General features: G+C 46.4%; 1 protein-coding gene across 1 annotated transcript in view; it reads left to right on the top strand.

The window, feature by feature from the left end:
- The window catches only part of JAG1 (jagged canonical Notch ligand 1), a 69329-nt gene that overhangs the window by 4593 nt on the left and 38786 nt on the right, over positions 1–25950 (top strand). The window contains exons 3-4 of the mRNA XM_083730040.1: positions 13830–13881; positions 24978–25232. Of these exons, the coding sequence (XP_083586166.1) occupies positions 13830–13881; positions 24978–25232 (307 nt within the window). The remainder of the gene's footprint in view (positions 1–13829; positions 13882–24977; positions 25233–25950) is intronic.

The following is a 25950-nucleotide window of genomic DNA, read 5'->3' as shown; positions in this document are numbered from 1 at the left end:
TGTGAGTGAAAAGCCCTTTGGGACTCTTCCTTCTACATACCCTGTAATCCATACAGGATAGAATCTATACTTCCTGAAGTAAATCAAAATGTGTGTGTGTGTGTGTGTGTGTGTGTGTGTGTGTGTATATAGTGTAGATTCTAACCTGCATGGTTTTTGCTCCATTTAACATACACACAGTTAACTACGTACATGTGTAATTAAATGAAGTAGAGACTAGGATTTAGAGTTTTGTTATTAAAACTTTACCCCTGCCCAGCCTAGGTTTTTATGTAACCCTCATGAGTAATGGCTGTGGCGATGGAGGGCTGTAAATTTCCTTTTTTTTAAAAAAAGAGGTTGGAGGTTTGAATAGGTTGCTAGGAAACAGGGCAGCGAACCAGCATGAAGGAAAGAAAGGAGCCATCATCCACAAGGCTGCACCTGCACCAACTGCTAAAATGATACAGAAAAATGCGATCGCATATTTTTGAAAGAAGCGTGACCTGCACTTTAGCCAATGGATATTTGTGCAGTAAGCCTTTGTGTGTGTGTTTCCCATAAGGAGGCCTGCTCCACACACCTCAGGAAACCCCTTGTTTTATTGCTGGTTCAAGCATTGGCATGCCTTTGTTTAAAGCCCTCTCCCACACAATGCCAATGGCTTAATCTATGATCTGTTTTGATACCCTGAAATGCTTTCCAGTGCGTGACTTTCTTTGTTTCACTTAAGTCAGCCTCCATTATTCATTAAATAGGACGGTGAGAATTTCGTGTTTTCTCTCTTCGTAAGACATTTCCCCCCCTGTGTCCAGGCAAGCCAGGAACATTGTATAGGTCAGAGCTGGCATTTTGTCCAATGCATATTCAAAATTTGACACACCCCCTCCAAAAACGCCCACGTTTACATGGTGACCTTGCAGTTTGCAAATATAAGGCACCTTATTTGTTTATTTATGAGTCATGTTTATTGGCTGCCTACTGAGGTGCTAAAATATCTTAAGTGCTTTGTTGCAAATGGTTGTTGTTGTTTTTTAATACAAGTTTTGAATCTCCTGGTTGTGTGCTTTACACCCCTGGGCTGGAAATGTGCTAGCAGCAGCAGCAGCCGCCAACTCTTCAACTCAACCATACTCGTGTTCCAAAGATGTTTCCTGGCTCGCTGCTAAGGCTGACTTTTATTTTAGGATCTGCTGTTGAGGAAAAGGGAAAAAAATCTTTCTGAGTTATGCCAGGCTTTTCTTTGTAGACAGCCCTTCTCCAAAGGCCTTTTGTCTGGATCTATCAAAGGGTCTCTGACCCGAGGAGGCAAAAAACTGCTATCAGATTATCGTTGAGCCTGTGAGAGGACTTCAACTTTCCGAAAGTGAAATCTGTGACAACAAAGAATTAGAGGAAACTTGCATTTGGTAGAAGGACTGAGGGCATCATGGGAAAAGAACGTAAAATGTGTGGTATTTTTAATGAGAGAGAGAAAGAGAGAGGGACTACAGTGGAGCAGATAATTTTTTGCATTAAGTATTTGAAAAGTAACCAATTCTCCCAGCCTTGGGTTGCAGCCCATTGGGTGAGGCTGGTATTCTGAAGTGGAGTGCATATACTTCAAGCGATCGGACTGTGACAATATTTTTACATCCATTGCCATGAGCTTGCATTGGAATAGATGAGTCTTGTAAGTTGACTCCTTTCTCAGATCCTTCCGCAGGAAAAGCAGAGGGCCGAATTGTGCCAATCCTAAACCTGCTTATTGGGAGCAAAGTTCCACTTTGTTCAGTAGGGCTTGCTCCCTTGCAAGTGTGTGTGTTTAGGATTGCGGCCTAAGTGTACCTAACTCTGCGTAGGATCTGCCTCTTAGCTTGGGAGCAGCTTCCAAGTAACTTTCTTGAATTGCTGTGTTTTATTCTTGGAGAAACGGCTGTGATTCTGTTAACTTTGAAAGAGTCCATTCCAGGGGACGTTTCTGTTTGATCAGGCAGAAGTCTCATAAATCTTCTCATTCCTGATTGCTCCAGTGGTGACTCACTGTCTTAGTAAAATAAAGCCATGCATTTTTAGACTTGCCTCTTTGTTCCATGACCAGGATAACACTCGCCATGCCAGAGGTTTTTATTTCCCCAAAGAAGGTGCTTATCTGCATTCTTGAATGGATCGAGGAGCTGGGACATGTATTTGGGGATAGATCTACAGGCCAAGCTGCAGTTCAGGAATCTTAATAGTGTGTCCCCAGAAGAGCACAGCATTCGCTGAAATGGTTAAAGGGGCTCAAGTGAATTGGGACATTGTCCCTTCCAACTCAGCTCTTCTCCAGGTAAATGAGTCTGGAGAAGGGGGGGAAAAAAAGTCTTGTTCAGTCTTGCTGGGTGCAAACCTGACTCTCTGCTTGACTGACTGCTAGGTATTCTGTCTATTAACCTTGTCACCTTGTTGTAACTGGTGCGTTTAATTATCAAAAGCGATGCTTTAAACAGGTAGAGAGGCTAAATGCTGAGAATAGCGGGTAATCTCCTTGCTGCTGAGGGGTTTAAACTGCCCACTGACATCCTGGCCTGCTTGCAGCGTTTTCTCTGGGTGGCGAGGGGGGGATGGGAGCGAAGCTTCTGGAGGAGAAAGCCGTCTGGCAATGGGATAAGGGGAGATGGTATTCCGGGGGGTTTTTTAAACAGTGATAGGCTATTGAGCCCCTTTGCAGCTGGGGGCTTCTTTGCAAGAACTGATGAAAAACGAGGCGCCCCAATTCCTTCTTAAAATGAAAGCCTTTCCCCCCGGAAAAAAAGACCCCACCCTCTTCCTTTTTGTTCGAAGCATACCAGTTTGGTCACTGGAGTAATTGTAGTCCGACCACCCAGACGGAGGCAGTGGTGGCTAATATTAACCAATGACAATAATGTGGCCATCCTGACTGCAGGCAGGATTACAGAGCATAATGGGGCCTGTCCAAAAATAATGCTGGGACAGGGCAAGCAACAGGAAGCAGCAGTAGACTCGGCGTAGCTTGGCTCCCGGACAAACCATGAACTTGCTTTGCACAATGGCTGCTTCAGCACATCATGCGTTTGCAGGATAGTCATTATTCTAGCAGGCTTGCCAGGACACTCATCGGCTCGGTTTATGAGAGGCAGCGAGCAGGCGCACTCAGAAATAATGCTTAGAAAAAGTGGTGTCCTCTTTCTCTGGTTTCAGTGAGTGCTTGGTCCTAAGGGCAAGGGGTTGGTGAAGGGGAAGGGAAAAGGGAAAGGCACACTTAAGTTGCTCTCTTTCTTGGATGACATGAAGCACCATAAGGATCCATTCTTTAAATACAGTGGTACCTTGGTTCTCAAACTTAATCCGTTCTGGAAGTCCGTTCCAAAACCAAAGCGTTCCAAAACCAAGGTGCGCTTCCCCTTAGAAACGGATTAATCCATTCCAGACTTTTAAAAACAACCCCTAAAACAGCAATTTAACATGAATTTTACTATATAACAAGACTGTTGATCCATGAAATGAAAGCAATAATCAATGTAAAAAGCTAAAGGGACCCCTGACCATTAGGTCCAGTCGTGGCAGACTCTGAGGTTGCAGTGCTCATCTTGCTTTATTGGCCAAGGGAGCCGGCGTACAGCTTCCGGGTCATGTGACCAGCATGACGAAGCCGCTTCTGGCGAACCAGAGCAGCGCACAGAAACACCGCTTACCTTCCAGCCAGAGTGGTACCTATTTATCTACTTGCACGTTGACGTGCTTTCGAACTGCTAGGGTGGCAGGAAATAATCCATGTACTGTACTATAAAATAAATAAGATAGTATTGTAGATGATAAAAATTATGTTTTATTTTCCTTACCTGCATTGATGATAGTCATTGTTTGGATGGGGGGCTTTTATCCATTTCTGCAGTCACACAATCAATCAGTTAGTAGCTGAACTGGGTTCCGCACAGTCACAAAAACAAATGAACCAAAAAAAGCCTCTAAAACAAAAAAACCCATAAAATAAATAGCAAAAACAAAAGCGCCAAACTTAATCCCTTCCGGAAGTCCGTTTGGCTTCCGAAATGCTCGAAAACCAAGGCGCAGCTTCTGATTGGTGCAGGCGCCCCAGAAACAATAGCCAAGAGCCACATCAGACATTTGGCTTCCGAGAATCGTTCAAAAACCGGAACACTTCCGGGTTTTCAGCGTTTGAGAACCAAGGTACTACTGTATTGCTTTCCCCCCTCCAAAGGCCTTTGTAGGTCTTGCCTGTGTTCCTTATCCCCAGTTGCTCCCTTGTCGGTGCAATTCCTTAAGTTCTGTGTACTTGCCCCTCTTGGCGGGTGTCATGTGAGCTGGGAACGAACACGCATTGCTGGGGGTTGGGCTCGATGACCCTTGGGGCTGCTTCCAACTCGGCAGTTCTGTAATGCCATGGGGCAAAGTGTTCAGCAGTTTGTGTGCTTTCCCTCCTTGTTCTCCAGGCCCAAGGGATCTGGAGGATTGCCATCCGCACTGTGTTTTAACCAAATGACTTTGGTCATTGGAGTAAGTGTACCAAATGTACACTATGGGGAGCTGAGCGAGAACTGGTCCGAACACAGGCTGCTCTGGGTTGAGGACAATGGGTTGAGAATCTGAAGCTGCCCTGCAGCCAGATTTCCACTGGGATCTTCTGATCCTTGTAGGTGCTGAAGCAGGGGGTTGTGGATGCAGGAAAGAAAGCCTTCAGAGCTTCTTTTCCCTCTGTCTTTTCCAGGTTATTATGTTCAAGTAGTCCTCCACGTGGGGCAGTAGCGCAACAGGTTTCAACTCCCTGGCTCGCTTTTCTGTCCCTGAACGAGGAATCAAATACTCTTGTGATTTGGCACACAACCCTAAACGTAGGCACGAAGCAGAAGGATTGGCTAGGACTGCAGTTAACCCTTTCGGCTTGTCCTTTGCTGGAGATGTGTCAGGGAATGGGCTTCTGCCCATGACTCTCCTACTTCCTTCTGCCCTGTGAGAACAGGTGTGCAAGATGCACTCAAACAAAAACCTTGTAACGGTAGCCAACCTATGGGTAGCTTGCCTTCACCCAAGGAGTTTGGGCAAATCCATGTTTGGCCCCTTAAGATTCCTTCAATGTTCTCTCTCAGAATAGAGGCCCAAACTGGACATCAATAGCATGGTTTCTAACTGCATAGGGTTGGTTTTTTTAAAAAAAAATTAAATATGGGGCACAGCGCCCCCACCACCCCATTTTAATTGGGGCTACACTGAATCAGGAGGTCTTCAGCCCTGATCCCAACATACACACAGAGAGTGCACTTCTATGAAGCTTGGGATGAGGTCGAAGTTCTCATTGGCCCAATGGAAGACTTTTTCCTTAGGGGTCGGAAATCTGTGCCCCCTCCACACTCTGTCCAGGTTGTTGGACTCCATTCTTCATCGGCACAAGCCAGCATGGCCAGGGGTCTGTTGTGATGGGAGTTCTTGTACTCCAGCAACGCCCAGAAGATTCCCCATCTGTGATCTCAGCCTTATAGGGGAGGATCCTCATTGAGGTTGTGGCTGGGGAAGGAAGGGTTAAAACTCCCCATGTGGTGTGGCCCTGCGGAAATGCCCCCTCCCCACAAATGCCTGGTATGTAATTAAAAAAAGAGAAATGGACCATGGTTAGCAGCCGAGCTGTTAAAGTGATACCTGGCTGGGTCCAGAGGTGGGACCAGGAGGGGAAGAATTAGTCACTAGGCCTGACCTTGCTCCTTCCCCCAAAGTTGGGGGAGAGGGGGCCTGGTGCACAGAGCGGACGTGTGTTTGCATATAACACACTTGTGCTCTAAAACAACAACAACAACAAAGCCCTCCTGTACTCTTTTTCAGTCAATAAGCCCAATTTAAAGAGTGCAAAATGTTGTCTCCGCTGGAAAGCGGTTTTGGGGAGTGCGCTCCTGATTGCGGATTGCTTTAGCTGGTTACTCAGGGTCCCATCTGCACGATAACCATCAAACAGGACCACGACTTGCCCCAAAGCATCCTGGGAACTGTTGCTTCCTGAGGGGGCTGAGGTCTCTTGGGAGACCCCTATTCTCCTTGCAGACCTGTGGTTCCCAGCACTCCCTGCAGATGAGAGATTGATCCTTAAATCCCAATAGGAATTCTCGATCCATGAAGGGAATGGGGGTCTCCTTCAACTCTCTGCATCTGTAGCAAACCCATAGCAAACCACTTTTAGGATTCTTTGGGGGTAGTCATGGTGGTTGGTGTCTGATGGGAGCTGGAGTTTGGCAAGCTGGAGAGGAGGTTGAAGAGAACAAGGAGAACTAGGAAGGCTGCAAAGTGGGATAAAAAGCTAAAGGGTCCAGTCGTGACTGACTCTGGAGTTGTGGCACTCATCTCGCTTTATTGGCTGATGGAGCCGGCGTACAGCTTCCGGATCATGTGGCCAGCATGACTAAGCCGCTTCTGGCAAAACAGAGCAGCGCACGGAAACGCTGTTTACCTTCCTGCCAGAGCGGTACCTATTTATTTACTTGCACTTGACGTGCTTTCAAACTGTTAGATTGGCAGGAGCGGGTATTGAGCAACAGGAACTCACCCCGTCGCAGGGATTCGAACCGCCGACCTTCTGATCGGCAAGTCCTAGGCTCTGTGGTTTAACCCACAGTGCCACCCGCGTCCCGGAAGGTGGGATATGGAACCCTTTAAGTACAGGGGAACCCCGGAAGCTGAATGCCTTTGAACTTGAATGTTTCAGCTCCGAGCAATAGAAACCCAGAAGTGATTGTTCCCGTTTTAAAACGATTTTTGGAAGCCGAACATCCTGCGTGGCTTCCGTGGCTCCTGATTGGCTGCAGGATGCTTCTGCAGCCAATCGGAAGCTGCGCCTTGGTTTTCGAACTGTTCCGGGAGTCAAACGGACTCCTGGAACGGATTAAATTTGAAAACCAAGGTACGTCTGTATAGGGATTTTTTGCTGCATTGAGTGTTGCAACAGAATGCATTGTTCTGAGGCACTTTTAAACGCTTGGTCCCAAGTCGTGGGAGAGCCGATCTGGCTGAGAGCTAGTCAATCCAGACTTGCCGCATGTTGATGCTGCGTCACCCAGCGTGAGCCAGACTTGAACTCGGGACCTTCAGATAAAATCTGAGTCACAAAGTACAGTAAGGCATTCTGGCTCTTTGCTGAGGGGAAACAAAACAAGGGTGAGGTGCGTGGGAATGCGAACCACAGTCAGCGAGAGTTGGAGTCGAATCCTTTCTTTTCCCAGGCTTGTGGAATGCAGTTTGGGCCACAGAGATCTCTTTACCAGTTGCGGAAAGGGGGAACGCTGCCAAATGGCTTGAGAAGGGAGGTTTTGGATTTGAGCAGGTGCATTGAAGTCCTAAAACCTTTCAGTTGGATGGGAATTCTGGTGCAACTGGGTATATGTGTGGATCAATATAGTCTTTTGTTTTCAAATGGGACCCAACTTAATTTTGTTTCTAACATTTTGGGCAAGAAGCAGGGGTACTCTTTTTCTGAAAGGCCTCCACAATCACGTGGCCAGAAGTTGCAAGTCCTCTTAAATTTCAGCCTCTTTATTTCAGCCTAGGTTTGGCATGGCTAGTGATCAGGAATTATAGTCCAAGCACATCTGTAGATTCACAGATTTTCCCCACTCCTGGCCTGGGGCCTGAAAGTTCTCACCTGTAATCTGATCACATGCTTAGCCTAATCCTTCCCTTTTCCCCACACCTGGGAGTGTGTGGTTAGCTACCAACAATGCCCGTGAAAACCCAATGAGGATATCGGTGTGTGGGAGAGACTAGGATTGTGTAGTTAAAAAAACCCAACCTGTTGCCACTTTAACAGCCATACTTTGCTCTTTTAAAGGAGATCTTATCAGTAGTGTGTTGGTTTTTTGTTTCAGTTTTGTGCTGGACTCCATCAGTCCTGCTCTGCTGTGGCCAGCTTTTACATCTGCGATTGGGAGCCTGTGTTTCTCCAGATTCTTCTAAACTACAAGTTCCATCATGTCAATTCATTTGCCATCCTGGCTGGAGCTGCTGGGCATTGGAGTCCAATGACTTATGGAGGGCCACAGACTAGCTGTCTCATTCCTGCCCCTGTATTGCTGTGTCCAGCATAAATTATTATTATTATTATTATTATTAACAATAATAATATTTCTACACTACCCATCTGGCTGTGTTGCCACTTTGCGTGGCTTCCAACACAACAACAGCAACAACAATTAAATAAATAATTGTAACAATCAGATCCTATATAAAAAGTCACAATAACTTCAAAATAAACAACTTAAATCAAATAAAGCAATATTCAACAATCCATTGGAATCCAATAGTAAACAGCAACAGAAGTGCAGCTTCTTCTGTGATTTTCCCCAGTGCCTTTTTCTGCGCATCTTGTCCTGGCAAACAGATTTTGCATCACATTTTGAATTAGCAACACGGGAGCAGGTCTGCTAGTGATGTGGGGCTGCGGTGATGTGGTCTGGTGCTGGTGGTGGTTTGGCAGGGCTGTGGCAGAAGCAGGCAGTGTTGCAGGGGGAGCATGGTGCTACCTGCATCACGATCCATTATCATAGCGAAGAAGGGCAGCTTTGCATCTTGATCCAGGTAAACCTGCCCTGCCATGAAAGGGATGCAGAGAGGATTGGAGAAACAGGTCCCTGGGGGCCCTCAACAGATTATGTCACCCGTTCCTTAACCAATATGTGTGCGAAGGCAGCAGTTCTTGGCTCTGATTAGGTTGCTCCATCTCTGCTACTGGTGTGGGCTCATATGCAACACACACACCCTCCCAGCATTGGAAATTAGCCAGGCGCATTTTGCACCTGGCTCTTGCAACCAAGCGAAGATACTCAGCTGTCAGGATGGTACCTGATGTCTCCACCATCTCAAGGTCTTTGCCTGAGGATCCTGGGATCTGGCCTGTTTCCACGCACAAGCTACGCTTCCTGTAAAATTCTGTCCATTGTATGTTATCTGCGCAGTCAGAATGGATTTCGGGAAGCAGAAAGACGTATTCAAAAAATGTGACTTTTGAGCCGTCTGGCCCAAAATGGCATCCAGGCTTTCTGTTTTGGCGACTGTAACTTTGGTTTAAGGAGCCATTTGGCACCCAGATTGCATATCTGGGATCCGCTGCCTCATGGATCCTGCAGCCTGAGGTGGTCGCCTGGCTCTGACTGGGTTGCTCCATCCATGCTCATGTGTGTGAGCTCATATGTCATGCACATGGAAAACAACAAGTTGGAGAGAAGGATTCTCTGGGATCTAGTCTGCTATGTGGAAGTTATTTTTGTTGGTGGTTTTTTTGACCATTCACAGCCTAAAGTGGTTCAGCTTAGACAGAGGTTGGCATATCTTTTGGGATTGTCATATCAAGATATACATGGGCACCCTGTTCACGCACAGGCAGTGAAAGGATAGGGGCACTTGTGGCCCTCTGGGGGCTGTTGGACTCTGGTCAGCCCCAGCCAACATGACCAATGGTCAGGGATGATGGGAGATGTTGCCCAGTAACACCAGGAGGGCCACATGATGGTGAGCTGCTTTGAACTCGAAGGACGTTGTCAGAAAGACGTTGTACATAATTAAATTTAATCAGATAGAAAAGCAAGTTCCCCACCCATGGTTTTGCAGCATACAAAAACAAACCGGTGCAGATGTAACAATCCATTGCATGAACTCCCTGATGCCACAGGGGTTGTTGCTAGTGTTAGAAACTAGGGTATAAAAGCTAGATGCCAAATGGCTTCTTAGCCCAAGAGTACAGTTCCCAAAATGGAATACAGTGGTACCTTGGGTTAGATACGCTTCAGGTTACATACGCTTCCGGTTACAGACTCCGCTAACCCAGAAATAGTGCTTCAGGTTAAGAACTTCGTTTCAGGATAAGAACAGAAATCGTGCTCTGGTGGCGCGGCGACAGCAGGAGGCCCCATTAGATAAAGTGGTGCTTCAGGTTAAGAACAGTTTCAGTTTAAGAACGGACCTCCGGAACGAATTAAGTACTTAACTCAAGGTACCACTGTATATGTGTGTGTGTGGACTGTTCCAGGATCAAGTGGTGCTATATATCTCTATCTCTATCTCTATCTCTATATTATTATTATTATAACTGGTAGAATTCTACAGGATGGGATATTAGTGAGTGAAAACAGCCAAGATGCAGTGATCCCCAGGTGTGCACCTCCAGGTGGTGGAGATGTCAGGTGGCACCCAGGCACCTTCACTTAGTCACAAGTGGTTGATAGCTGGATGCCAAATGCGCCTTGCGCCTGGCTAATTTCGAACACTGATTGTTGCTGCGTGACCAGTGGTCAGGAGTATTGAGTGTTGTGGTCCATCAGATTCTGGAGGGTCTCCCACCTCCCATCCCTGGTCTTCATTGTGCATCAAGTTCGATGACATGACATGTGCATTTTTGGTGCCGGGCAAAGCACAGAGGTCTGGTCTCCCGCACTAAAATGTTCCCATAACCTAAACTTCATGGTAGGCTGTTTTCTTTTGTTGAGCCCTCTTAGATTCTTTCATTAGCCTCCTGCCTTTTGGTCCCCCGTTTTACTAGCTAATTAGGTGTCCCTCTGTCTCCTAGCTCAGTGTCGACTCGTTGCCTAGTACCTTGGTTTGATGGGATAAGATTCAGGATGTGGAATTCTTGTGCCTGACTGGTGTATTTATTCAAAGATGTGCAAGGGTCAGACATGGCATGGGAAAAATTAAGCCTCTGTGCCGTATGCATGCATTCCTCAGCTATCTTAATTGCTGATCTCTAGAGTGGGGATTGATGTACACTTCTTAACCCTCTATCATCTCTGAGGTGCATGGCTTTGAAAGCAAGGAGGTTGTATTTGGGTGCTAGCACAATCCCCCCCCCCCAGTTCCTAACAGGAACAGAACCCAAAACACAAATTGGGTATCTCTTTGAATTGTGGAAGGGACTAGTCTACAAGAACAGGAGAACTTGCTGTGTGAAAAATTATTTTTTCACTCTTTTGCTTACTGCTACAAGTTTCTGAGTCGAGACAAAGCTCTTAATTTGAGCTGAAATTAATGACTATCGGACCTTTCCCGATATCGTTGAGGGTGGACACTCACTGCTAGAGAAGAAGTGATTAGTGTTGTTGTCTAGTGAAGTAGACCATGGTTCACAAATGCCACAAATTTGGCAGACCTTTGAGGTGTCTCGAGGCTCTGTTTCAGTGCAGAAAGCGACTTTCTTGAATGTGTGTTTGTCGGGTGGTTGTTTTATTTCAAAACTTAAAAAAAAAACCACCCCAAAACAAATTTGCAAAGGGCTGTATTGGAATGTGGCAACGCCAGGTATGAAGTAACAGTAGCACTTTCAGCAAAAAATATTCTGCTTTTCCTCCCTCCCCATCTGCCCGGGGTGGGGCAGGCCAGTAAACAATACTAAGAATGAGCAGGAACTGTTGCTATGCCTTAAAACAGAACATCTTCCCAAACGATTATGCAAGGCTGCAGTGAAAACATCCTCTTAACTGAAGGTAGCAGGAGTGACCATAATTGGCTCTTTGTTTTTTGGTGTGGTATGCTTCCAACTTGCTCTAACATGTTTTGGCTCTGTGCATTGACTCAGGAGGAGTGTTGCTGCAATTAATCCAAGGCGGAAGGCTGCCTTGACAGATAGAACTGCCTCCAAGTTGAGCTGAATGTATATTTATGTTCTGGCTCTGGCATCTTGTGTTGTGCTGTGTGTGTGTGTGTGTGTACACTTGATGGAAGGAGGGTCCTCGAGTGTGTGCTTTAAAAAAACGTCTGTGTGTTGCGCGGGGAGAAAGGCCTGTACGGTACGCAGCGCTAATGAAATATGAATGCAATAATAAATAATGATAATAAAAAAAAGTTTGGCCACTCACTGCAAGATGGGGCACATGTCTCTACTTGCCCAACTTTTGCTTACTTTTCCAAGCATTTTCCCACAGTTATCAGTGAACGAAATGGAATCCTCGTCTGCTTTCAATATGAAACATATTTAGGCTGCAATCCAACACTGTCTATTTAAAAAGCAAGCTAGATTCCCCCCCTCCCCCCAATTCAGAGGCTGCATGCTGAGCTAAGCCGTGAGAAGTGAATTTGCTTTTGAATTCTTTTCACGCTCTCTCTCTCTTTTTTAAAGTCAGCGTTATGCCTTACACCTTGCAGTTGTTTACTTTTCTTTCAGGGAAGCTGTTTGTCTCTGCAAAAAAAACCTAATTCCCTTCTTGCCACCCTTGCAAATGGATTGATAGCCAGTGCTAACAATGTCATTAGTCAGAAGGCAAACTGTAAGCTTATGAGTCACAACTTTCTTTTCTGCTGCCTGAGTTAGAGTCTTAAGAGTAATTTCCCTTCGCCCACGTCCCACGGAGCTAAGGTGACTGAACACTGACACCTGGTCACCGGAATATTTTGGCACGCTCCCAATGTGTAGGCTTGTGGAATTGTCCAGCTGAGAAACCAAGCTTGTTCATTGTGTGTGTGTGTCTAAATTTCTATCCCTCGTGGTCATTGTAAAAACTTCAGATTTTCCAACCACAACAACTTCAATCTTTGCATGACTACGGGACTCTTGGTATCTCTCTCTCTCTCTCTCTCTCTCTCTCTCTCTCTCCCTCTCCCTCTCCTTTTCTTTCTTTTTTCTTTTTAAAAAGACCATTTAAAACACAGATGACCACTCCAGATGTGTCATTTTAATGTGCAGAAAGATGAACCAGGAGTTGCCTTGGCATCGTACACCTGCGTGTCCCACAATTCTCACCAACGTTTTACAGCATGTTGTAGCTTGCCGTCTTGTAAAATACATCACTTAAGACTTGTAGCATTTGATGGTAGGCTTCGTAGAAAACTTCCCTGTCCCTGAATTACCGTGGGTTGGTGTCTGTGTGTCCTTCCTCCTTGCCTGCCCCTCCCCATGCCACACTTTTAAATGAAGTTTTCTGAACTTGTGGGATGGAAGGAGGAGGGGAGGGACACATGAAGAAAGTGTGATTAACTCTTGAAGATTTCTTTCTCTTTCTCTGCTCAAGGCTAGGGATAAAAGGTGCTTTGGTTTCGTTGGCATCCTTCTTGTCTGAATAAGTTTGGCTTGTGTACATCCCAAGTGTGCAGGTGGCAGTTAGCCTTTTTATTTCTTCCCTCTTACTCCAAATAGGTTTAGGGTTGGCTTGTGAAGTCCCCCACCCCTTTCCTTTTTCTTTTTAAGACTGCTTTATGCAGTTCTCTCCCTCCTCCTCCCCCCCTCCCTAGATTCACCCGTCCTTTCCTTTAGTTACCTGATACTTGTGGGAGCAGCGATGGCTTTGCCACAGACAAAGCGTTCAAAGAGGTGCTGAAAAGCAGAGTCCCTAGAGATTATGGTTCTGAACCTTGACAGTTACAATCCTTAGCAACCTGGCTTTGGGCATGCAGAATGGGGAAATGTTGGGATCTTGCAAAAAAAAAAAAAAAAAGGTTTTAACCCCCCCTTTTTTTAAAAAAAAAATCCTCCTCCTCCTTTGGGGGCCACTTTCCTTCCTTTACAGCGTGCTTAAGAAACCGCGGCGACATCTCAGCTGTGCAAGGCCTCAAACGATGGATGCAGAACTTCCTAGTTAAGAATGTGAGATGCATTAGCGATGACAAAGATAAAGAGACCTTTCACCTTAAATTGCTCGAGTCAGTCTGGATAAGGTAGCTTAGTCAGACTGGATAAGGTAGTTTAAGCAGCTGCAAGAGGATCACATTTGTCTCGGCTGTAATCTATTGCCTATTTATGTTTAGAGGAGCACATGATTGTCAGGAAGATGCGTGCAGAGTCGTTTCTCCAAAGCACGCTCTAATAAAAAGACAGTGAGCCTCATTACCATGATTTCTATTTCTATTTTTATTTTTAAATACTAACATGGTGTCTTTTGCTCTCTTTACAGAGATCCTACACGTTGCTCGTTGAAGCATGGGATTACAGTAACGACAGTGTTAGTAAGTATGCACATGGCCTTTTTTGTGTGTCTCCTCCCTTCGCCACCAAGCTGTCTAAGAGCAAGCAGCAAGGACAGCTTAAATAGAGGAAGGGGCTGGATCTTTGCAGAGATTCTGGGTCGGAAGAGGTATGCACTGATCCTTTATGGGAAGGGTATGAACCAGCCCCCTGAAACCTGGGACCCTCCTGGTGTTTTGTAGTTCAAAACTCTAGGCAGTTCAAGGTTGGAGGCTGGTGTGGAGCTTGTCTGTTTCAGCCTGAAATTCCGTGCAGGAGACAAGCTTATAAAGGTAAAGGGACCCCAGACCATTAGGTCCAGTCCTGGCCGACTCTAGGGTTGTCGTGCTCATCTCACTTTATTGGCCGAGGGAGCCAGCGTACAGCTTCCAGGTCATGTGGCCAGCATGACTAAGCCGCTTCTGGTGAACCAGAGCAGCGCACGGAAACGCCGTTTACCTTCACACCGGAGCGGTACCTATTTATCTACTTGCACTTTGACGTGCTTTCAAACTGCTAGGGACCGAGCAACGGGCGCTCACCCCGTTGCGGGGATTCAAACTGTCGACCTTCTGATTGGCAAGCCCTAGGCTCTGTGGTTCAGACCACAGCACCACCCGTGTCCCTAGAAGACAAGCTTAAATTCCCCTAATTCCAGGGTGAGCTTCACGTGAGATGGTCTGCACACAGCGTGGGTTGCCCAGTAAAATGGCAGCTGCCTGAGTCTCTGAGCTGGAAAGACCCATCTGTTTGGAGAAGCAATCTCCATGCTTTGTTAGAATCCACCAGTAGACCATTGGTCGGTTGGTTCATTTCCAGTATTAGGATGATGGCGGGGAATGCCCCCAGAAAATCACAAGTGTGCTGTCCTTCCAAGTCAAGCTGAAATCCACAGATCTCCATGCAAGTGGAAGTTCTTTGGTGACTGAAAACAATGCTATTCAACCTCCAGAGAGGCCAGGGTAGTCTTCCAACAGCATCTCGGTTTGACATCGGCAACAATGGCGCTACTTCAGTCATTTCTGTGCATGAGATTATGAGCAGTCGGCCCTGCTATTTCTCGGAAGGCTGCAAAATTGTGTGGAAATAAACAGGTTTTGCAGTGGACTTGTAGGTGCAGTCGATTCTGAATTTCTAACAAACAAGTGTGCTTTATAAAAATGCCGATTCAAAGAAACCATTCTGCAGAATCCTTTTCATCTTTAAGTAAAGCTTTAAAATTTGGTTCATATCCCCTTTCCATGACTCAAGGGGCATCTAAACTAGTGCCCCCCAGATCTTGCTGGATTCGCACTCGCATTCACCCCATCTGAACACCCTTTGTTTGCAACCCATGTGCTCCACAAACATCCTACAACCCCTTCATGCAGCTCCAATTTACAGATGACCTTTTGGCGGCTCCCAAAGCATACCGCAAGCACGGACATTGCGTGATTCCCACATAGCAGGAAAAAATGGACAGTGGGAATGGCACTGTGTTGAGATGAGTTTGGCTAAACTGCCATCGAAACTTGCTGCTTAATGGGCGTTTGATGAGATCCCTTTTCCCATAGAGATACTTTGGATCCCAAACGCCTTGTGAGTTGAATGTTTTGGCTCCCGAACGCCACAAACCCAGAAGTGAGTGTTCCGGTTTGCGAACATTCTTTGGAAACGGAACGTCCAACTTGACTTCTGATTGGCTGCAGGAGCTTCCTGCAACCAATCGGAAGCCATGCCTTGGTTTCTGAACATTTTGGAAGTTGGACGGACTTCCGGAACGCATTCTGTTCGACTTCCAAGGTACCACTGTATTGGTTGCATCTATAGCTGCCCTTGCTTTTCAGAGGTAAATGAGAGCTTGCGGTACCTTCTCCAGATATGCCCCAGCCTTATCTCTTGCTGCTGACACTGCAACTGCCTGGTGTCTTAAAAGGCTGCTTGCTATTGGCATCCTGGCTTGTGCTCAGAAGTGGACGGTTTTCTCAATCTTGCTGCTGCCCTTCTTAAACCATGAATATTTGACAGTATTGTCTGTCGTGACTGTTTGCACCGAGTTGGGCAGAAGGTTCTACTTGGGTTTCCCGTCGAGGCTAAAAGTATTCCAACTTTTTCAGGCTGCACGGCTAGGATACAGGCAGGCCAGGTGACATGGCCAAAATACGTACTTCCATTGCACAGAATAGTTTTCCTAGCATATATGAAGTGCTTAGAGTAATTGTGCTTGACCGTAAGAGAGTCCTGTAAATCTGGTGTTGCTACTATTCATATATCACAGATGTGGATCATTTTATAGGGAAGAAAACTCAAATGATGTGCTCATTGTAAAACTCTTCTCTCCTATCCATGCAACCTTGGTCATGCTCTCCCCCAAATCATTGTGCAAAATTATCTTCCAGGGAAAGCTGTCTTAGCAGCGCCTGTCCCAATGGGTTTTGTTAGAGGCAGCTTATTAAGGTATCGCCATAAAGATAAAAAAGAAAACAAAAGACGTTGTTATGGTACTGCAAAAAGAGTCACCCAGACACTTTGGTTCCAGAATCAAGTGCATCTTACAATGGACACTGGTGACATTAGATGATTGATGGCACGCAGATATACATGCTTATGTTAACCTCAAATGGAAAACAGGAGAAATCTTTTACAGGTGTTTCTGCATTGACCCCTGTGAGGAAATGCCTGCGTTTGAAAGACGCTGTTGTTTGCCGGAGGATCCCAGTTCTTTTCATTCAGAGCCTTTACTATCTCTCCTTTGAATAGATCTCATCTTTATTTCATGAAACCGAAATTTCCAAAGCTTCACAATGAGCCCTTTCTTTCGTCTTAACATTCTGGAGGCAAAAGATGTCCTCCAACCAAAATGTCAAAATGCATTTTCTGAACCAGAAATGTGCGACCCAGTTCAGATGTGGCCCTCCATATGTTTGCAATTTAAACTTGCAATAGATTGAGCATTGTATATTTTAAGGGGATCAGACTAGAGATCCCTTACAATGAAGAACGCCTCCTCTCTCTTTTTGTTTTGTCTCTTATTTACTACTGGCAAACATTTACCAGAACTTGCTGGTGAATAGAGTACAATTTTCCTGCTTTTTGCTCAATTTCTAGAGCATTTTACAGATGCCTGGTGTGCTCTGATTTGCAATGCATGTGTTGCCCCATCTTGAAAGTGATTAACTTGGATATCCTTTTTTTTTTGAATTGCAAACCTCAAACTTGGCTACTTAAAGAATCGCAGAACTGTAGGCTTGTAGGAAGGGACCACAAGAGTCATTTAGTTCAACCCCCTGCACTGTAGGAATCTTTCCCCCAACTTGAGGCTTGAACCCATGGCCCTGTGATTAAGAGCCTCATGCTCTACTGAATGAGCTATTCCAGGTGAGATGGTGAACACCAGTCTCCTAAACCAAATCCATAGGAACAGCTGAAAATAGCTAAGGGTGTGTCTTGAGGATGGGGGTCCTGTGGCCCTCCCAGATGTTTTGGAACAACAATGCCTATTTTACCTGACCATGGGCCATGTTGCCTGGGGCTGCTCAGAACTGGAGTCCAGTAATATCCGAAGAGCTGCAGACTCTCCATGTAGCCTGTCTGTCTAGTCTTGCATCCTGTTTACAGCAGCATCCGGCCAGTTACTTCCGGGAAGCCCTCACGCAGGCCATCCCCAAACAAAGATGCCCTCTTATTCAATGCCTGGCGAATCTCAAAAAGGCCAGAAAGATCTGTTGTTGCCGGGTTAGCCAACGACAGTGCATCTCTGTGTGCCATTGCTGTGGTTTTCAGCTGTGCCATCCTTGTCCTTTGAGAACGTAACTGGACCACCGCTGCTCAGATGTCAGTGGCCCAGAGATGGAAAGAAGACAAGAGTCCCTATCAGAGAAGAATGGCAGAATAAGTTGATGGACTATGCCGAATTGGCAAAAACAACCAGAAGAATCAGAAACTGGGATGACCAAAATTTTAATAAGGAATGGGGGAAATGCATAATTTCCCTTAAAAAGCATTGTAAACAATTAAAATCATTAGTAGGACTAGAATAAGACTTGTAGTTCAATGTTGAATTTTGGGTATAATGGAGATTTAAAAGATTTGGATTAATAGAAAAGATACGGGAGGAAAAGGTTAATATAAGGACCCACAAAAGAGAGGAAGGAAGTTCAGGAGATTCCTTTGAATTCTCTTTTTATGTTGGTTGTTGGATAATTGATTGCAAATTTCGACGATCTGAAAAGCTAAATTATACAGAAAAAAGAGAACATAACTGGACTTAGGGTGGACCACCCTGCTAAGAACGGTACACAAATATGTGTGTTTATTGGTTTTGGTGGCTGAAGTGAGGCAATAATAACCATTAATGGACGAGAGCTTGGGAGGGCTTTCTTCAGATGCTTTCTGCCCTTCTTCTTCAAGCAGAAACTGCTGGATGTGCTCGCAAAGTTTGGTTGAAGTCTTGCCTTTCCTGATGCTTTCTTTTGGCATCATCATCATCAGTGCCACCTCCTCTGGCCCTTGGCAGCTGTTCTTAGCTGACCAGGGCAGTGGTCATTGGTCATCTCCTGCTAAGCAGCATGACCAGAGAACTTCCTCCAGTGTTTTATTTGTTGCTGCTATGTCTGAGAAGCCATTCTGAAGATGGGACTCATCTGAAGAACTAACTCCAAGCTCTCTTGTTCTGCCTTCTGATTCTGTAGTGTAGGAACAAATGTTTGGTCAGGATTTCTCCATAAATTGACGTCAAGGCACTATATCCTGAAGATTCATAGGTTTTTAGTGTGATGCATTGGTTTGTCCTCTGTAAGAGCAGAACTTTCAGGAGTCGGTACGTTTGTTCTCCATCTTGAGTTGTGTGCTTGGAAGAACAGGAATGTTGTGACGCAGTCGAGTGCCATATTGAACTTTGGCAGCATGTTAGACGCAGGTGTGTGCAGACCCGCGTATCTGAAACCTGTTGTGAGGGTACAGTGCACAGCGATCCCTCTTGCTCTTCTGGCTTCGGGGATAGCCACGCAAAGCCTCTTGAGTGCAGCGGGAGCTCTCCTCCCTCTTCACTCAAGAGGCTTTGCGTTGCTTTCTTTTTTCTTGTTTTCCTCCTCTAAAAACTAGGTGCGTCTTCTGGTCGGGTGCGTCTTATAGAGCAAAAAATACGGTACCCATTTCACAACTGAGAGACTACAGTGGTACCTTGGGTTACAGACGCTTCAGGTTACAGATGCTTCAGGTTACAGACTCCGCTAACCCAGAAATAGTACCTCAGGTTAAGAACTTTGCTTCAGGATGAGAACAGAAATCACATAGTGGTGGTGCGGCAGTTTTTTGAGCGCTGGAAGGGGGCTGTGGCTTAATCTGTAGCATCCACAGGGATATTTTGAAGGACCTCGAATAGCCAGGTTGGAGAAGGCTGCTCTCTGAGGCCTGAAAGAGCTGCTGCCTTCCAGGGGAGGCGATATCAGGCTACGTTGGACCAATGATTGTGACTCTGTGTATTATCTAAATTGGCTTCCTGTATTTCACCTCCTCCACAGTTGCAGCCGGTCACATTAACTGCGTTATCTTATTCGGGCTCCCTCCCTTCACCCCCGCCAGTTCGCCAGTAGCTCCTCCTAAAAGCCTGACACGACTCACCTAGTTTGTTCATTCATATATTGGATTTATTTATATCCACCTTCCCTCCAAGGAGATCAAAGTGGCGCACGTTATTTTTCTCCCCCATTTGCCTTCTCTGCAACCCTGTGAAATAGGTTTTAGGCCGATGGACTATGCCTGCTCCAAGGCCACCTAGTGAGTTTCCTGGCTGAATAGGGATTTTGAACCCTGGTCTCTCAGCTCTAACCAGTGTACCACACTGCACTGAGTTGCATGAGCTTGCTCCCTGTTAACATCCAGTCTTCCAGTGCACTGGAGCTGAAACTGCATCACATGGACAAAAGCCTTACTGTGGTTTCTGTGATTCTTGCACAGGCTATGCAGGGTTTGCAAAGGGAAGCCAAAAGCGTATTCCTGGGAATGTAAATCCTTCCCCCGCCCCCTTCATTCAGTTCCTAATTGCTGCAGTTCCTCCTTTTTTACCCCTTTGATTCAAATCATATGATTCCTGTGTGCGGAACAATGAGAACTGTAAGGATCGCTTTCTCTCCAGGCTGGCTGACTTGACTCTTCGCACTGTCTGCCGCCATGGGATTGCCAGTCCTTAACCTTCCATCCTTGCGGCCCGGTAATGGCAGGTTTGTACAACTCTGAACTAATTTCCTTTTGGTTTTGTGCACGCTGCCAAGCGGGGAGAGGGAGCGAGGAATATGTGGAAAATCCTACCAAAGCTGCTTACGAGAGTGTCCTTGGTGGTGGTGGTTGTTGCTGCTTCCCCCTTTGTGGTTGCTAATAACTGGCCAGTAATGCCACATCCCAGGAGTCACTTTTCTCTGTGACGCCGCATGATCCGACTTAGCTTTCCCTGGGCAGAGAAGTGTGCGAAGAAGCATCGGTGTGAACTGGTCCATATGAGTGTGGACGTGGGTGGCGCTGTGGTCTAAACCACTGAGCCTCTTGGGCTTGCCAATCAGAAGGTCGGCAGTTCGAATCCCCACGATGGAGCGAGCTCCGGTTGCTCTGTCCCAGCTCCTGCCATCCTAGCAGTTCGAAAGCCCGCCTGTGCAAGTAGATCAATAGGAAGGTAAATGGCACTTTGGTGCACTCTGGTTTCCATCACGGTGTCCCATTGTACCAGAAGCAGTTTAATCGTGCTGGCCACATGACCCGGAAAGCTGTCTGTGGACAAACCCCAGCTCCCTTAGCCTGAAAGCGAGATGAGCGCCGCAACCCCATAGTCGCCTTTGACTGGGCTTAATCGTCCAGGGGTCCTTTTACCTTTTTACCTTTGCTAATGAGTACGCTGAGTCAGGCCATTGGTTCTGCCTAGCTTAGTATTGTCAGCACTGGCTGGAAGCATCTCTGCGGTTCAGACAAGGGATTCTCCCAGTGCTGCCAGGAGATGGCAAGGATTGAATGCAGGAACATGGGGGCTCTCTGGCCCTACCCCAAAAGAGTCAGCAGTGGCCTTTGGTTGACAGCAGGAGCTGGAACACAAGGCCTGGTGCTGGCTGCAAATGCATAGTACTTATTTCATGCTGGGTTTGCAAATAGTCTGTGACTGGCGCTAATTTGAGAGTGGGGCGGGGGACCATTTATGTCTTGCATGGTGATTTGCACCAGCATACAGATCCTTCCCCTGGAACCTGGAAGGCAAGCAAGACAAATGATTTCATATATTGTTGTTGTTGTAAACCGATGGAATTTATTTTGAAGGCTGGCATCGAAGTACCTTAAGTAAAAGAGTGTCCTATCCCGAACGATCTTTCTTTGAAAAGCGGATGTATAGCGTCTATTCACCTTTTTCTCTCCCATACCCTTCAACATTTCTCTGATGAAAATGCAGACGTCCTAAGGAAAAGCGGGAGTGACACGGGTGGCGCTGTGGGTTAAACCACAGAGCCTAAGACTTGCAGATCAGAAGGTCCGCGGTTCGAATCCCCACGACGGGGTGAGCTCCCGTTGCTTGGTCCCTGTTCCTGCCAACCTAGCAGTTTGAAAGCACGTCAAAGTGCAAGTCGATAAATAGGTACTGCTCCGGCGTGAAGGTAAACAGCGTTTCCGTGCGCTGCTCTGGTTCACCAGAAGCGGCTTAGTCATGCTGGCCACATGACCTGGAAGCTGTACGCCGGCTCCCTCAGCCAATAAAGCGAGATGAGCGCCGCAACCCCAGAGTCGGCCACGACTGGACCTAATGCTCAGGGGTCCCTTTACCTTTACCTTTAAGGAAAAGCGGGAGATATTGGAAACTGGGATGGCTTCTGTAAATATGGGGCTACCCCTGGAAAATAGAGACACTTTGAGGCTCTGCTCCCCCCCACTGCCCTGCTTCTCAAAACAGAGGTTGTTTCAGTGGTGGCTTACATTTAAAAGGCCCTGGGTTCAGGTCCTGCTGCTGAAACCTCGTCCTATTGAAAGGTTCTCAGCTTGCCAAGCTGGGAAAGATCCTGGCTTTGGGACACTGGAAAGCCACCACAGTCTTATGGAGTAGAAAACTCAGTAAACAAGAACAACAGCCCTAGTCCTTCTGAGTCAGGCGGAAACTTGACTTCATGGGCATTCCTCATTTTTTTAATATTTTGGATACTGCCCTGCTGCCACCTTACTTATACCTAAGCAATGTTGCCAGCTAGCATGGATGCTTTCCCCCTCTTATCTTTCCCTTCTCCCTCCCTTAGTCTACAGAGGCAGCTCTTGGCTGTTTTATGATAGATTTTCGGTCTGCAGTCCAGCAGGTTGTAAGGTGCTGTCAGATCATTGAAGTCTCGAGGCCGGACTAGCAAGCGAAATACCACAGATACGTACCAGGTCCCAGGCACGTGTGAAATATTAGGGTTTTTGCTGGTCTGTTGCGTAGCTGTTTTGGGTTTTCTTGAAAAGTCTGGGAGGCCGTCCTAGAACCAGAGTGTCTTTGAAGGAGATTCCAGGGGAATCTTTGCTTCCTTGTCCAGAGCGATAAAAAGAATTTTGAGCCCTGGCTACTACGACTAAAAAGGAGGGGGTAATTTAACACGACGGCTTGCTTTCGCAGAGGGTGGGGGCAGATAAAACCTGAAAACCAGGTGAACTTCTGAAAGTGGAGTGCCAGTGTCACCGCTTGGCTCAGAAGGCGAAAGTGTTTCCAGCTTATACCTGCCTGGCAGGAAATCTCTAGCATGAATCTTGCCCAGAGCAAATAGGGTTTTGCAACACTTCTACTGTAGTTGGCCTGAGGGCGTTTATAAGTCAGATGTGAAACGATATCTTGCAGATGGGTGAATAATCAGAACAAAGTTCAGGGCATTTGCAGAGAGTTTTACATTCTTGTTGTTGCAGAGTACAGCCTCTCCTGACTTTTGCTTTCCTCTGGTTGTGAAGAAGCCATTTTTCTCTTGGGCTTTGCATCGGTGCTCTGGCTTAGAGGTTTTAAAGCGAGCATTTCTTGGCATCTTAGAGTAGGGCTGGGCAATATCTGGTTTTTGACATCGCGATAAATCAGCCAAACACCGTGATACAACAATATATTGTGATGTCTGAAATAAGGGTGGAGTTATGTAGAGGCATTGAGTGGCTGACTTCACATATTTCCCCACGTTGAGATTTTTGTATGGCACACCCAATATTTTGCCAGGTCAAAAGTTATGAAACCAATATCATGATATGGACTTCAAACTGGTTTTGGACAATATATCGCTCACTCCATATGAGAGAGTCACAACCAGCCTCTGTGGATACAGTTCAGGGCTAAATAGACTTGTGAAATATGGACCACTTATAAGTGCCATCTTCAGCTCTTCGAAAGATACCATCAATGGTGTCTCCAAAAATTTTTCACATCAGTTGGGAAGACAGGTGAACTAATGCCAGTGTACTGGAAGAAGCAATGATCACCAGTGTTGAAGCAATGATTCTTCAACATCAACTTTGTTGGACTGGTCATGGTCGGATGCCTGATTATCGTCTTCCAAAGCAACTATAGTGGTACCTCAGGTTAAGTACTTAATTCGTTCTGGAGGTCCATTCTTAACCTGAAACTGTTCTTAACATGAAGCACCACTTTAGCTAATGGGGCCTCCTGCTGTTGCTGCGCCGCCGGAGCATGATTTCTGTTCTCATCCCGAAGCGAAGTTCTTAACCCGAGGTACTATTTCTGGGTTAGCGGAGTCTGTAAACTGAAGCGTATGTAACCTGAAGCATATGTAACCCGAGGTACCACTGTACTCTATTCCGAACTCAAGAATGGAAAGCATAATGCTGGTGGTCAACAAAAGAGGTTTAAAGACTCTCAAGGCAAATCTAACAAAATGTAGTATAAACACTGACAACTGGGAAACACTGGCCTGTGAGTGCTCCAATTGGAGAACAGCCTTTACCAAAGGTGTCATGGACTTTGAAGACTCTCAAACTTAGGACGAAAGGGAGAAATGTCCTAAGAGGAAGGCATGCTTGGCAAATCCACACCGGGATCAACTCCCGCCCCGAAGCCTATGTCCCCACTGTGGAAGAACATGTGGATCCAGAATTGGCCTCCACCGTCACTTACGGACTTACTGTTAAAACTGTGTTCATGGAAGACAATCTTACTCGGCTACAAGCAATCGCCAAAGAAGAAGATGATAAGGGCAGCTTCCTATGTGCTTACGGCTTCAGTCTGCGTGCGCATAATGGGAATTGGCATAGCTAGTAAAAGGGGAAAAAAAGGAAGTATGTTTAAAAAGATGAAACGTTTAATATCCTCCCCTCATTAGATTGTTATGCCTTCAGGCAGGGCCTGCATCTTACTTTGATAGCGGTGCCTAAATCTTCAAGACAGATGATAATGTGGAGTTTAAATATTAATAAGTGCTATCCCACAGTCAGATTAATCTTGTGTAAATAGTCCTCGTAGTGGTTTTGGCGATGTTGGGTAAATGAGGCAACGCTTAGTGCTTGCCCATCTGCATAAACACTCAGCAGCCGGCAACAGTTTCAGTTGCTGCCGTGTGCAGCAACCATGCAAGGTGTGTGCATGTGTGTGCTTGTTGCACAGGGTTGTGGATCCCTATTTTGTGTAGAAGAAAACCATGTACAGTCGTACCTTGGAAGTCGAATGGAATCCGTTGCAGAAGTCCATTCAACTTCCAAAACATTTGGAAACCAAAGCGTGGCTTCTGATTGGCTGCAGGAGCTTCAGCCAACCGGAAGCCACAGAGACCCCGTTGGACATTCGGGTTCCAAAGAACATTCGCAAACCAGGGCACTCACTTCCAGGTTTGCAGCGTTCAGGAGCCAAAACGTCTAAGTACCAAGGGGTTTGGGATCCAAGGTACGACTGTACTGGCATCCATGAAGGGACAAGTATGTGTATCAGCCCTGAGCTTTGAAGGAAAGTCATCTCTCCAGGCTTCTCCGCTCAGCTGTGCTGCACTTTGGTGGGGATATTTCTGTGTATCCTGGCTTCACCTCGCTGATTCTTCTTCCTTTGGGGCGTGGGTCCATTCATATGAAAAGGAGTGCCGCAACAGAGACCCGCAGGCTGCTCTTTCCCTTCTGATTTCTGTTTTCTTTTTCCCTTAAGACGCCGACAGCATCATCGAAAAGGCATCTCACTCTGGGATGATCAACCCGAGCCGCCAGTGGCAGATATTGAAGCAGAATGCAGGTGTGGCTCACTTCGAATACCAGATCCGGGTCACTTGCGACGAGCACTACTACGGCTTTGGCTGCAACAAGTTTTGCCGGCCGAGAGATGACTTTTTTGGGCACTACACCTGCGACCAGAACGGCAACAAAACGTGCTTGGAAGGCTGGATGGGTCTGGACTGTGACAAAGGTTTGTGATGCCCGTGTTATGTTCCCTGGGTATTGTGTGGCGCTAGAAGTCAGGGAGCACCAAAGATCATTTCTGTTCCCCTTAATTCCAGGCAAGCTGAGGGCAAACAGGTCAGCTATTTAACCGAGAGTCCCGCACCATCCCAAGCAAAATTGGAGGGTTCTTAGGCCTCATTTAACGATGCATGATAATGGGTCTTGCAACCTCAATTTAGTGCAGTGTTTCTCAAACTTGGGTCTCTGGCTTTTGTTGCACTACAGCTCCCATCATTCCTAGCTAGCAGGACCAGTGGTCAGGGATGATGGGAGTTGTAGTCCAAAAACAGCTGGAGACCCCAGGTTCAGGGAAAACTGATTTCGCGGCTCAATATAACAGAGGTTTTTGAATAGTGGAGACTGAGATGGAAGTATTCAGAGTTGTACTTGAGGAATCCATCTTCTACTGAGTCAGGCAATTGGTCCATGTAGCTTAGCAGTCATCTACTTTCTGCCAGTCATAATTGGAAACAAGATGCAGGTAAGAATGGAGGCCTAGCAGAAGAACTCCCATCATCCCTGGCCATGCAGCAGGGGCTGATGGGACCTGTAGTCCCAACAGTATCCCTAGGGCCACAAATTTCCCATCCCTGGTATAAGGCCGCTACATGACAGTAAATCAGATACGTTTCATAGTGTGAAGAAGCAAGGTTCCTTCTTTTCTGATAGTGAAGCTTCAAGAG

The sequence above is a fragment of the Podarcis gaigeae genome, assembly GCF_964106915.1.
Source record: "Podarcis gaigeae genome assembly, chromosome: 3".
Classification (NCBI taxonomy): domain Eukaryota; kingdom Metazoa; phylum Chordata; class Lepidosauria; order Squamata; family Lacertidae; genus Podarcis; species Podarcis gaigeae.
Note: the sequence above shows the minus strand (reverse complement) of the source record. Positions and strands in the feature narration are given on the sequence as shown.